Consider the following 14961-nt stretch of genomic DNA (forward strand, 5'->3'; position numbering starts at 1 on the left):
AATGCACATTCTTTTTTCCGCGCGGCCATCTTACTGTAATACTGCAACTGGCGCAAGCTAGCTAGATCCTGTTGCGATTCTAATACACATTGTTCAGTGACTGTGGCAATAAAACAGTAGAGTTAAAGTTAAACAAAAAAAGAAATTGTGTATTGAGGACTTTCTTGCATCAACATCTCTAGTTTCTGCAGTCTATAAAATTGGCTTCTTTCTTTTATTTTTCATCTGATTTCAGTCTACCCAGTTATTTGTGCATTTTTGTGACTCCCATGTCCAAGAAATCTGCCAATAGGTGTGCTTTATCTCTATCTTGATTCATGTTTGCATTTTCACACCATTGTTCTGTTTCATTGCTTATAGATTGGCCTGCCTCAGAAGATTCTCATTCCCGAGCGGTACATTGAGGTGGAGTCCGAGAATGTGTCCGCTGTGGAGCAGCTTCGAAGAAGCCTCAAAGCGGCCAACATTCGCAAGATGCTTACGGAAACTGTTGGGTATTTACCACCTTTATTTAATGCACATCCTCAGGGCTAACACTCGGCATGTTGCAGCTTCACTCTTGTTATGTAATTTTGAACAGGAGCTTTTGCTGCGTGTGTGTCTGGCACAGGCGACAAGTGGCACTTGTGCGTCACCTTTCACCAACTTCCATTTCGTGAACTAATCAATACAGTCGCCAACCAATAAATTGGACACCAATAATTCGAACAGCTCTGCGGCACTACCACTAGTCCCATACACTTAATCTGCTCTTTCACGTGACCAGCACCGGACAAGTAGACAGGCTGCTGTGCTTTTGCGCTGTGATTAGATAGAGCTCTTGGCACTATGCCTCAAATGCTGTCACTTGTAGATGCCGATGAGTTTTGTGCTAGTCATGTGAAATTGAAGGCACAGTAAAACCTCGTTAATTCGGCCCCCGTTAATAAAAAAATTTGGTTAATTCGGACACGCCGTCTGGTCCCGTCAAACATGTACATAAGCCTATGGCACGAAACTCCCGTTAATTCAGACATATTTGGTCGTACTTCGGTTAATTCGGACAGTTCGCAGAGCTCAGAGGCACGTGAGGCATATAGGATCGGGTGGCACTAGGGAGTGCTAAAATCGCACCTCCAGTGATGGTGTCTCTGCTTAGCGTGCGCCGATCTCAAAGGCCATGCTTGCATGTGCTGGGAGTGCCGAAAGGCCGGAAATATGTCAAGGCCTCCATGTTTATTTTATTGCTACATAATAGACAAACCTACGTCTCAAAAAACACGGCGGCAATGACGTACTTCTGGCTTTGCAGTCGCTTTTAGCGCTTGGCACTACCTCTGCATCGCTATGATTATCGGCACAGTAGTTATCGGTCTATGCTAGCAACCGTAATTTATACGTACATGCTTTTTTCTTTGTATTGCTGTCCGCCATTTCCGACATTGTCTTTTGCTTGCGCAGTTGTGCGGTTGTGGGTGCAGTTTTTTTCGTTGTCGTTTTTATCGTGTTTATCGGTTTGCATCCGGTGCGTGTGCGAGGACGGCGGAACTTTTTTGTGTGTGTATGTGTGTTAAATTTTGTTTGCGCTTTTCTTTTTTCCTTTTATACTTCGTTTTTTCTTGACATCGTATGTGTACTCATCGATTCGTTGTCGCGCCTAGCTGCACCACCATGTGCTCTCGTGCCCCACCGAAGCGGGTGAAGTATGAGGCGAAGCATTTGGCAACGAAAGTAGAAATATTGAAAGCCGTGAAAGCAAGGATGCCTCGGCAGGTCATAACGAATAAATTCAATGTGAAGAGAAGCATGCTCAGCACGTACGTGAAAAATGAAGTGGAGATTCTTCAGGCATACAACAGTGACAAGTTCGCTGACAACAGAAGAGACTGCGAACGGCAGTGCACCCGAAACTTGAAGAAGCACTGTTAAGATGGATTGTCGATTCGCACGACGCACAGCTGCCTTTGAGTGGCCCCCTTATCTGTGCACAGGCCGAAAAGTATGCGCTGAAGCTCAGCATCGAAGACTTCAAGACATCGGAAGGCTGGATCGACCAATTCAAGAAAAGACACGGCCTGGTCTTCCGAAGCGTGTGCGCCGAGAAAGGGGCTGTGAATGAAAGCGTTGTCGAAGATTAGAGGGCCGGATCACCTGCACGCCTAGCCAATTATGATGCTTGTGACATTTTTAATGCAGATGAGGCAACCCTCTTCTACAAAGCCCTGCCGGATAAAACCATCACATTTAAGGGGGACCCTTGCATTGGCGGTAAACGAAGCAAGGACAGAATAAGTTTCGCTGGCTGCCAACATGACTGGCACGGAGCGGCTACCGCTATTGATAATTGGCAAAGCAGAAAAGCCGAGATGCTTCAAAAGCATAAAGAAACTTCTCGTAGACTATCGCTCAAATCGAAAGGCGTGGATGACCTCAGCGATATTTCAGGCCTGGCCGCGCGAACCGGACTGCCGCTTTCGTGCAAAATCGCACAAAGCGCTAATCGTTCTAGATAACTGTGGTGCGCACAATAATGTGTCGGGTCTGAAAAACATACAGCTGCATTTTTTGCTGCCTAACACAACGGCTTCCCTGCAGCCTCTGGATCAGGGAAATTATTCAGTATGTGAAAGGCCAATACAGAAGACAAGTGCTTGAGCACGTATTGCTCTGTATGGAGGCAAAGAAAAAATGTGATGTACCGTATTTACTCGCATAATGATCGCACTTTTTTTGTCAGTAGAATTGACGCAAAATCAGGGGTGGGATCATTACGCAAGTTAAATTTCCCACGAAAAGAAAAAAAATATTTTTTCGTCCTGCGTTTCCTGCGGCCGGCGGAGCAAGCCGAGCGTGATGAACGCGCTTTTTTTTTCTTCTTGTGAGTACATTACATGCATTGAAACAGTTTCTTCTGTATCAGTAATGAGTAATATCGTTAATATGGGCAAGTTTGCGGCAATAACGTAGCCATGTCCACTTTGAGGGGACAGAAACAGATGGGCGCGCTTAGCTGCCAGTGACATAGAAACACATGGCCGGCATGCTGCGGAAACTGCGGCATCTGTCTTCACTACTATCCTAATACGGCATGTTTCCGCTAAGGGTGGGCGAATATCTTAGCTGGGTTACAAGCGTCGGTGTATGAATAGGGTAAACTTTTAACGTATCAGTGTAAATGTGGCTACTATCGTTGCCACTTGCGGTTTGTTGCGTGCCCACGAGTGCAGATGAGAAGAACCGAAAGGCGCCTTTTTTGTTGTTGTTGACCACAACCATTATAAAGCCTACACATTATAAAGGCAAGTTTGGTTGCAGCTTTTTTTTTAGTCATGGAAGTGCGGAAAGTGATGAAAGTAATGAAATGAGGCATCTACTTAAGAATGTTTGGTGCGTGCAGACCGCTTGGTTTGTTTTGAGTCGTTCACGTAGCATTCGACAGATGGTAAGCGCGATCATTATTAGCTAGACTTGGCACACGACATATCGCTGCAGCAAGTTCGGGGTGCGATCATTACACGGGAAATAAAAAAAATCGAATTTTGACGACAAAATTCAGGGCTGCGATCATTACGCGAGTGCGATCATTATGCGAGTAAATACGGTAACTGTGCTCAGTGCAGTGCACATAGTGGCGCATGTGTGGAGCAACACGCCGCCCGCAGTAATTGCGAACTGCTTCCGACACAGCGGCTTTGTCCGTGACGGTGATTCTTTGGAAGCCGGGGATGTAGATGTTAACCAAAACGCTGAGGAAGATGACAGTCGCTTCTACAGACTTTTGCCTCCGGACGTCCTGCTGGACGAATACATCCACATCGATAGTGACGTTGCCGTTGCCAGTCGCCTCAACGACGACGAAATACTGGATGTACTAGGCGACGAAGAGCCCGACTCTGATAGCGAAAATGTGCCCGTCATGGATGCGTGTAAAGTGCCGCTCCACACTGCTAAAGAATTCTCGGTTGCACTGTCAGTTAAATCACTCAGCTGCCGTCTTGATAACCACTCAACATGACAGATACGGGATATGACGTGGCAGTCACCTGACAGATAGCCACTTGACGTGAAATGGGATATGTTCCCACGTATTGCATTATTTCAACATGCCCACTTCCTCTGGTTTATACAAGCTATGTGCACTGTATGTGTTATACCCTTGAAAGCCATCGATCAAGCATCACTCCCTTAGTAAACATTGAGTATTGGCATGAAGAAACAGTCGCAAAGAAGGTACAGGTGAAGTGAGGGAAAGGGACTCCATAGTCTATCCTTACTCTCCTTGACTCCTTGCAAGGGCTTCTGCGTCAGCAGGAGTTTGGTGTATTGCGACACCATGTACCCAAGCACACGAGGGCTGGACCCTCCTGTGTGTAATCATGCGCTGCTTAGCTGTGTCCGGGGAAAGGGGGATCCTGGGGGTTGAGCCGATGCCAGGTGTTCAGAGCGTTAAGGCCCCAGGTGGAGGCAGTACACATACCTGTCAATTCTCCTCATTTATGTGGGAGACTTCCGAATTATGACCAATCCTCCAGATTTTATTTACACGGCAGAAATCTTCCGAAAATGTGTCCCAACCATAATGCAAGAACAATGGGAAAAAAAGATAAAAAGAAAGAAAGAACGAACGAATGAAAATGTCATGCAGCGCAGCCATGATCGTAATACTCACTATGCGCGAGGTAGCTAGACGAAGTCAGATTTAAATCCAAGCCTTTTTTGTGCTGTAAGCGTAGGCCTAACAGTGAGCTTTGCATCGAGACATGCGTTTCATATTGGCCGGTTTTCTTAATTCAGCTTCCGTGTTATACATCCTTGTTATGCGAGGGAGCATATTAAGAATGAAAAAGTGGTGGCTCATGGGACGTAGTACTTTCCTGAACTATACATGCGCGCATGAGCCTTGTTCGATCCCAGCACGAGAACCGAGACATCTAATGAGTGTACTGGCAGCCATTTAGAGCTGTTTCTGAGGTGGCTAAGGCCCGAGAAAAAAAAAAAAGAAAAAAAGAAAGATTTTTTTTTTTTTTTTTTTTGTCGTCCCACCCTTGCCGAACTTCCTGAATTTCGCTTTGGCTTCTGCTTCACGTAGACGGCACCTCCAGAGTAACCCACCTAGAGGAAATCGAAGTCGCCTTTTCCTGTCCCCATCTTCAATCTTTTTTTTTCCATCTTCGTTCTTTTACTCTTCTATCGTCTTTTCTCTTTTGTCACTTCCTAATTTTCCTAGGCGGCTTGGGTTAACCTTGTGTATGTGCCCTCCCTTTGGCATAATATCTTAGGTTATAGTGGCATTGTACGGTTGGCACCTGCAGCCTTGCGCATTAAGCGCTGCAGCATCCCCTAGTTGGGTGGGCAGCTGCCAGTGCTGCCAAAAGGAAACTGAACTACTACTATGAGAACACCAGGATTTCCCCACATACTTGATTGTCATCCTCAAAAGAGGGGACATATCGTATTTACTCGCATAATGATCGCACCCCTGAATTTTGTCATAAAAATTCGATTTTCTTTATTTCCCATGTAGTGATCGCACCCCGAACTTGCCGCAGCGATATGTCATGTGCCAAGTCTAGCTAATAATGATCACACTTACCATCTGTCGAATGCTACGTGAACGACTCTTTAAGACAAGCCAAGCGGTCTGCACGCACCAAACATACTTAATTAGATGTCTCATTTCATTACTTTCATCACTTTCCGCACTTCCGTGACAAAAAAAGGTACAACCAAACTTGCCTTTATTATGGGTAGGCTTTATAATGGTTGTGGTCAACAAAAACAAAAAAGGCGCCTTTTGATTCTTTTCATCTGCACTCATGGGCATGCAACAAATCGCGCGCGGCAATGATAGTAGCCACGTTTACACTGATACGTTAAAAGTGTACCCTATTCATGTGCCGACGCTTGTAACACAGCTAAGATATTCGCCTACCCTTAGCGGAAACGTGCCGTATTAGGATAGTAGTGAAGACAGATGCCGTAGTTTCCACAGCACGCCGGCCATGCGTTTCTATGTCACTGGCAGCTAAGTGTGCCCATCTATTTCTGTCCTCTCAAAGTGGACATGGCTACGTTATTGCCGCAAACTTGCCGATATTAACAATATTATTCATCACTGATACGGAAGAAACTGTTTCAATGCATGTAAATACTCACGAGAAGAAAAAAATCGCGTTCGGCGCGTTCGGCTTGCTCCGCCGGCCGCCATTTTTGTTTTGGTGTCCCGCATCCCACAGCAAATGCGGGACAAAAAAAATATTTTTTTCTTTTCACGATAAATTTAACCTGCGTGATAATCACACCCCTGAATTTGTGTCAACTTTTCTGACAAAAAAGTGCAATCATGCGAGTAAATACAGTAATAAGGTAAGAGGGCAACAAACATATTCACTCCCCATGGTAAATGCCCAGGGTGATAGCTTGGAAGACCAAGCAAACTTCCTGGGCGCACATTTTGAACATCTGTCCAGCTCAGCGTACTATCCAGAAACATTTAAACTATACAAAGCCAGAATAGAAAGACGGAAGCTGGAAAGAAAATGCAGAAAATATGAGGCATATAATGAGCCATTCTGACAGGCATCACTAAACAGCTGCAATAAATCTGCCTCAGGAGCTGACCATATAATACAGTCAAACCTCGATATATTGAACACGGATATATCGAATTATTGCTTATATCGAACGGTTTCTATATCACCAGGAAGACTGCATGCATCTTAAATTTTTTATTTCGAACAGGGTCAGATGTAAAATGGATATATCGAACTCCGCCATGCGAGACCACGTGCGCTTTGTGGACAGGCGGTGAGCTTTCTTGCAACACCCTGGAAAATAGCGGTGGCGCAAAGGGCGTTCCCGACTGCTGCTCACTAAAGCTTCATACATCAATTGAACCGAGGGTGCTATTTGAACGTAGCAGCGTACACACGCGGCGGCTTGGCTAGTTCGACAACATCAACGACGCATTGCATTTGCCGCACTCTGAGCCTTCTGCGCCTCGCGAAAACTGGTGCTTTGCATCCGCAAAGACGTGCGACAGTACGCGCTCACTAGGCTCACTCATAGACGCCTCGGCAGATGCCACTTAATACTTTGTTATTGACAGTGTTTCAAAATGCTTCAATTGAAGGACATGGAGATTGCAGCAGAAGTAGCGGCCAAACAAAGACGTTGCCGAGGTTGATCCCGCAAGCGCTGATGTTGCCCCGCTCCCGACTTCAACCGAGGCTGTAGCTGCTTCAGCCCTTCTATGCCACTACTGTGGCGCAATACAGGGCACCAGCCTATCGCTTGTGGATCTTTTAGACTATGTTGAGGACTTTGTGCTTAAGCATGTGGCTGCCATTAAGAAACAGGTTACACTACTGCAGTACTTTCAGCCAAATAAATAAATACTTTGTGTGACGCTTCGAGTATTTACTGCGCCACGATTGGGGCGCGATCGGAGATTGTTGCTTGGAGTGCGCGACTGGCCTAGGCTGCGCTGACTTCGCACGGCTGACAAAGCCCATACAGCCTACGCTAATTATGTGTAGCGCAATGAACCGCACACTCCCGGCCGACAACGTCGGCGTGGCTTAGGCCAATTGCGCGCGGCGTAACCGAACGCCTGCCCCAAACAACAATATCGCGCCCTTGCTTCATTCATTGATTTGCAGAAGATTTTGACGTGTTTTTTACGGGATTTTATATATCAAATTCTGGCTATATCGGACTATTTGGCGATCACCACACTGTTCGATATATCGAGGTTCGACTGTATGTGAAATTTTGAAGTATCTACCCTCTGAAACACAAGAAGTGTTCCTTTCCTTCTATAATGCTGTATGTTCTTCTGACAAGGTCCAGCCTGTATGGAAAGAGGCCATCATAATTCCTATTCTGCAATAGGGCAAGGATCCATCGTCTGTTTCGAGTTACTGGCCTATAGCACTAACAAGCTGCCTCTGCAAAGTCTTCGACAAAATGATAAACCGCTGCCTACTACTTTTCCTAGAACCTAACGAACTGCTTGGCCCAAACCAGTGCGGTTTTCGCGAGAGTCAATCAATTACTGACCATTTGATGCGTATTGAGGCACAAATTCATGAAGCTTTTGTCCACAAACAGTTTTTTTTTTTTGTCAGTATTTTTAGATATGGAAAAGACGTGCGACCCAACTTGGCGCTTTGGAATCCTCCGTGATTTGTCTGGAATAGGAGCTCGAGGCAACTTACTAAATGTGATTCAGAGTTACCTCTCCCATCGCACGTTCCGTGTCAGAGTTGGTGACGTTCTGTCTTGTCCTTTTATGCAAAAGGCTAGTGTTCCACAAGGTGGTGTGCTGAGCTGCACTCTTTTTACTATCACAATGAATTTGCTCCACACTGCCATACCACATACTATGTTTTATTCTGTACATGTGGATGACATCCAGATAGGTTACAAATCATGTACATATAGTGAAACCTCGTCAAACTGTAGTTGGCTGGAGCTCGAAAAAAATACTAAGTGGTACAGTGAAAGCCCGTTAATTCGACTTCCGTTAATTCGGAAAATCCGATGATTCGACCTTCGCGCCTGGTCCCTACAATTATATATAGGAGTCTATGGGACGAAACTCTCGTTAATTCGGATGGATTCCAGCCCACCTCGGATAATTCGGACGATTTCGGGCAGCCACCGAAGCTGATACCCAGCTTGTGATAGTGATACCCAAACCAACGCCTCGTTGCCCAAACGTAGCATCGCCATTGACATCAAGTGGCTGAAACTTGGCCAATCCAATCCAATTGGCTCGACTTGTGGCTGGATGGGTGCTTTTCCTTGTTTTTGCATGTGTCGGCGTTATCGACGGGGCCATTTTGTCGCTTTGTTGCTGTTGGTGCGCTGCATCCTTGCACGCTGTTTTGCCGAGGACCGCTGGATTTAGCGCAGCTCACTTATTGAACTTTATTGGTGCTTTTCTGTTGTGCGCCCGTGTCACTGCATTCTCCGCCGATGGCAACGCCGGCGAAGCGGCCGAAATACGAGGCGAAGGACTTGGCTACCAAGGTGGAAATTTTGCGGGCCCTGAAGGACGGACTCTCTCGACAAGAAGCCATGAAGAAGTACGACGTGAAAAGAAGTACCTTGAGCACGTATGTGAAAAATGAAGAACAGATTCTTCAGGCGTTCGAAAGCGAGAAGTTTCGAGCGTCACGAAAGCGTCTGCGAACAGCAGCTCATTCAGAGTTGGAAGAGGCTTTGCTTCAGTGGGTGGTCGACTCGCGTAATGCAAATCTGCCATTGAGTGGACCCCTCATCATGGCGCAAGCCGAGAAGTTTGCACTGATGATGCATATCGATGCATTCAAGGCATCGGAAGGGTGGTGTGCGCGCTTCAGAGAGCGACATGGCCTCGTTTTTAAGACTGTGTGCGGCGAAAGAGGCGCTGTCAACGAAGACGTTGCCAACAATTGGAAGAACGCTCAGCTGCTCGAGCACATCGCCGCCTACGATCCAAATGACATATTTAATGCTGATGAAACAGCACTTTAAGGCTTTGACAGACAAGACTGTGACCATGAAAGGAGATCCGTGCATCGGAGGCAAAAGATCCAAGGAACGCGTCACCATTCTTTTAGCCGCCAACATGACAGGAACAGAGTGCTTGTCGTCATTGGAAAGGCACAAAAGCCACGGTGCTTTAAGAACATGCCTGCTCTTCCGGTGAAATACCGAGCGAATAAAAAGGCCTGGATGACGTCGGAAATTTTTCGTGGCTGGATGCAGAAGTTAGACCGACAGTTTTCCGCAAAGAACCGCAAAGTGTTAATGGTGCTGGACAATTGTAGTGCGCATAACAGTGTCACCGGACTGGACAACATAGAAGTTGTTTTCTTGCCGCCGAACACAACATCGGCCCTCCAACCGATGGACCAAGGCATAATTCAGTATGTCAAGACCAAATACCGCAGGCGTGTGCTGGAACGGATGCTCCTGTGCCATGAAGTCGGCAAGCAGTACGACGTGAATCTTTTGAGCGCGGTCAACATTCTTGCCTACGTTTGGCACAACACGCCTGCGGACGTCGTCGCCAACTGTTTTAGACACAGTGGCTTCGTTGTGCGTGAGCCTGGCGATGATGCAGTGGCCGAAGTGTCGCTAGATGACAATGGAGATGACTGCGAGGATTTCGGAGGAGTTCTGCTGGATGCGGTGACACTCGCTGATTACGTCGGCATTGATGACGGCGTTGTTACAGCCGGCTCGCTTACCGAAGAAGAAATTGTCAGGGACGGGCTGCACGGCGAAGATTCTGAGGAGGAAGAGGAGCCGCGAGAGGAGCAGCCTCGGCCCCCTCGCACTGTGAAGGAAGCCACGGAGGCCCTCGCTGTGTTGGAAGAATTTTGTTGGGACACTCCTGACAGCATGCGAGCTTCTAAGCACCTGGAAGGACTTCATGAAATAGTATACGTGCGGGTTTCTGCTCGAAAGCAGACGAACATCCTCGATTACTTTGCGCAGTAAAGGTTTGTTGATGAAAGTCATGCATTTATTGTTTTTGTTGTCCGCTCGATCATTTGGTTAATTCGGACATAATTTGCGGTCCCTAGAAGTCCGAATTAACAAGCTTTTACTGTAGTACTGCTTAACCAAAATAGCACGAGATCGCCCACTTACCTGTCAGAAACAGAACTATGAGAGCATGCAATGCAAGGGCAGAAAACGTACCGTATTTATTCACTTCGTGCGACAAAAGTCTGTTATTTTCATTTGATGCCTCGGCGGGCTAGCAGCGACGAAAATTGTCCCCCGACGAAAAGTGACCACCGAAGCAGAGCAGCGTCATGTTCCGTATAAAGTTCCAGTGCGATAAGGTCCTATTGTGCCTCACACGCTGTATGCATTAGATGCGAGTGAAAGTGTGCGAAGATGAGCCGAGAGGGATAGTGGCTTGATGAGCACTGTCTTGCCGCACGAGCAAAGGGGAAAGGCTAGGAGGGGAGTGAGCGTGCAGTCATGTGATCGAGCATGCACGAGAGCGAGGGGGAATGGAACAGGGGGCAGGTTGGTGCACGTCTCTTTTTCAATGCGGCCGTGGAGGCACATGACTGTCAGCGTGGCTGAGCACATACGTAGCACTTTCAGCACACATTATGCACTTTCTTCCCATGCGTTTAGTGCTGGAGGTTGCGCAATTTTGAGTTTAGGTGACGGGTTGAATCAAGAGGTAGACGAAGCATTTGCTTCCCACTGCTTAAGCTTTTCATGATAATGTCGCCCCACTGCGGACCGCACTATCAGCCGCGGGGGAGGAGTGGACGCGAACGCATGGCTGGCTTCGCTTCGTAACGCCGGTTTAAAGATATAGCCAACGTATCGTGAAACCATATCCTTCCCCGCCAACTCTCAAATTCAACCAAAATCATTATTTTTCTCATTCAAGCTAACTTTTCCCAACTGCCCGATAACTCGGAAAACTTAGTGGCCCCTTAAGGGCCATGTAAGAAATATCCATTGGCGACCGTACTTATTTGCATAAATTATCAAATTTCATTATAACAAAACTTCAAAATAACGAACCAAAGTGGAGATTTTACCGACTGTGTTGAGAGACAGAAAATATTTAATGGCAGAAAGGTGGAGAGGTCGGCCTGAGTGAAATGCCTCTAGCCTGCTACTCCACGCTGGGGAAGGGGTTTGGGGAATAACAGACATAGGATGTGAAGAGAAAGGAAGGTGGTGGTATGGTGGATATGATGAGGGCTGCACAGCACAATGTTTTTGTGTAATGCGTATGTGTACACTTCACAGCACAGCACAGTCATCTGTGTTAGTATATTGAGGTATAAAGGGTCCCTGAGCCATCCCTCAGGCTTGGTGAAAATAAACGGTCCACGTATTGCATACACTGCTGTGAACATCTCAGCCACATTTCGCAGTCGTGCGCAGTGTGTGGAGCTCACAAGTGGAGTACAGTCACCTTTCTTTCAAACATTCTTTTCAACAGAAGCATGCTCCTCACTCTTTTCTGGGTGCTTTATTTCATAATATAGCAGATTCCGATATGCACCTGCTATTGACCATTAGCTGACATCAATCAGGAAGAGTGTTTGAATTAGTGCACTTCCTACTGTTACCATGTACATTTATTGGTGCAGTTTAATGAACAGGTTAAAGAAAACAAAACACAGCTTTCGCATTTCAATAATAATTATGTGCTTCTGGAAGAAGCCAAGTCAGGTCTGCTTATGCTCGGCTGTGGCTGCCAGCGTGGAAATTTGGCCACCTTGCTTATCAGCGTCGTAGCCAATGGATCTCGCTAATTTTGACTAGTTCTATACACTCAACTAGCCTCAAACCACGTAAAACTTGAGGTCGGAGCACACGCAAGCTTCCCAGTGCACACTGACTTCTGGCTGCTCCTTGTTAGATGTCTTGGTAGACATTGTTTTGTAATGAGAGTGCTTCAAAATGCGCAAGTTGGATGTGGCTACTATCCGCCGGTCAAGCTGGTGCTCGACAAAGCCGGTCCACACCTCATAGCACATCCAGATTGGAGCATATGAGCGTGAGTGCGCACTCTAGCCCTGTCGTGCCCAAAGCAAATGCTGCAGTCACATGTCGCTGCGGTCTGCTAGTTAGTGTAGATACCGCGGCCGCGGTGGGGTGCTGTGAGAAGTCTACTGGCTGAATGCACTGCAGCTTGCTGAGGACAACTGCGTTTGGCATGTCGTAGGAGTCAAAATTGTAAATAGTGACTTCTATATGAACAACCAAAATCAAATTTGAACTGTGCGCCACGGTGACGTTCAGTAGGCGGAGTGTTGTGGGCACACTGTGCTCCACCATAGCCGTCAGAGTGCGAATCATCGAAAAAGAGCGGAAGCAGCACATAGCGCACATTCGACTGTCAATAACTCTGCTTCTGCTGAATACATCGAAGAATATTTTGCGGCAATGTATTTCTAAAATAGTCTAATTTAACTTCAAATACGTTTCTCTACTTTAACAAAAAGCTGTTCAGAGCCCTTCTAAGTGTACTTCCGAAAGTGATCACCCAAGACTACTGCCCGAACACGTATGGAAAGCATGAAATGCGAAGATTGAACTAATAAGCCACTTGAAGACATGCAGATTATAACAGATACATCTGTTCATGCACGCAGTTTGGAGCTTTCTGTCTACACGCAAGCACGCCAAACTTCTTACTCACGATTCTCACAATTTTGCACGAGCCATTGTATGAGACGGGAGATGGTGTGAGGAGGTATTGGGTCATACCGACACTGCTGGCTGTCGCCTCAGACGACGACGACATAGAGGCTGCCGTACCTGTGCCTACGTTTGCAGATGTGCTACATAGTATATCAACAACATTTGGAGATTTGTCCGTGCGGCGATGCTATAGGTGACCTCTTTGCGAATGTTGCTGCACTCAGAGCTCTTGACGCGTGACTCAAGGAAAATCTAGAATAAACTGACATGTCTTTTTTTAAACAGTGTAGGTGAGAAAAAAAAATGTTTTGGCATGCTGCCGGGTGCAGATCTCGATGCATGATGTGCTAAGTCCCTCCAATAAAGTGTGATTAACACCTGCACTGCAGTATTCGTTTCGCATTAAGTTTTTCTGCAATTTTGGTTTCCGAGTTCTGCTGAGTATTAGCCTATAGCTTAAATTGAAGCTCCTCACAGTTTTGTCGTGCGAAGCTATGCAATTTTTGTTGGTCAGATTATACAACACCCAAATTATGAAAAGTTCTTGCGCGGTCCTGAGAAAGTCATATAATCGGGGTTCCACTGTAGTTTTGAAAGAAGACTTCGTTAGTGTAAACTTACTTAGTGTATCTTTTTAGTATTCCTTTAAAGCCGAGACCGAGGATGTTGGGATACCAACAGCAGCCCAATAGTGTGCGCATGACTGTGTGAGTACATGGCCGTTGCTCTGTGGTGCTTGTCGCCGCTGCCCGGGCAGGTACGAGGACCTTGGTGCCCGGGGCTCTGTGGAAGCACTGCGGTCCAAGGTGGGTGAGGAAAAGAGGCGCCGGGCGCACCTGCTGGCTCTCAGCCACACCATCGCCAAGGAGGTCATGGAGCGAAGCAAGATGGTCGCAGGTGAGTATACGGCTCTGTTGCCGCTTGCTTAGCACATAAAGTAATGGATAAAAATAATACATATCATTTGAATGAGCTTTTGCAATGACAACTCCTTACAAAAGGACACATCATCTCCTGCCTACACGGTCTGAATCAGGTAAATACGGTAGCGTGGTCCATTAATCTGAGGTGACTACAACCTATAAATGTCCTAGTAGTACCATCTTTTGGTTTGAGTGAAAGTAATGCACTTGAAACAAGGTATTGCACGATGCCACAAAGTGGCAAGCCCTTTTTATAATTTCTTTAGATGGCTCAGCCGCGTCGGGTGAAAAGAGCGAAATCGTGTATTGTTGTGATGTGTTAGAAAGAACGACCAAAACAAAGGATCACAGCTGCTTCCTTTTCACTTACAATTATACAAACTTCTGCTTACTCATATACTCGTAAAAGGTTCCTTTTCAATTAATTTTTGTCTTGTCCCCTCTTAAATTCTCCAGTTTCCTTGTGTTGTGGTGCTTTGGGGCCCTTCGCATTTGTTTTTTGTTCAAGATGATACTCCTTCGATGTAGTTAATGTGGTCGCCTTTATTGCTCATTTTTACGCAGTTATATTTCAAGGTGGCTTGTGCTGGTAGGGCATTCACTTAGACTCACAGCTCTTGTATGTGAAAGACAACCCTAAGGCCTTTGTCACCATTGCTTAGCACAATGTAGTGTCCACCGTAGTAGCGTTGTAGTCAGTCGTGGAAAACTTAAATAGGGTAATCAATGATGGCAGCCAGGTTTTAGGTTTCCGTGGATGCATTAAGCATATTTTTAATTCAGGTAAGCGGAATTTTAAAATTTATTCATTGGATGAAATATTCTTTTTGCATAAGAGTACATTAAAACCTTCTTGATGTGATCTCATTTTGGA

The 14961-nt window shown here is 46.2% G+C and overlaps 1 protein-coding gene across 1 annotated transcript in view; it reads left to right on the top strand.

Moving 5' to 3' along the window:
- LOC126536529 (uncharacterized) overlaps positions 1 to 14961 on the top strand; it is a 93905-nt gene that overhangs the window by 69588 nt on the left and 9356 nt on the right. The window contains exons 20-21 of the mRNA XM_050183537.3: positions 361 to 494; positions 13922 to 14061. Of these exons, the coding sequence (XP_050039494.2) occupies positions 361 to 494; positions 13922 to 14061 (274 nt within the window). The remainder of the gene's footprint in view (positions 1 to 360; positions 495 to 13921; positions 14062 to 14961) is intronic.

The sequence above is a fragment of the Dermacentor andersoni genome, chromosome 4 (genome assembly GCF_023375885.2).
Source record: "Dermacentor andersoni chromosome 4, qqDerAnde1_hic_scaffold, whole genome shotgun sequence".
In the NCBI taxonomy this organism is placed as follows: Eukaryota; Metazoa; Arthropoda; class Arachnida; order Ixodida; family Ixodidae; genus Dermacentor; species Dermacentor andersoni.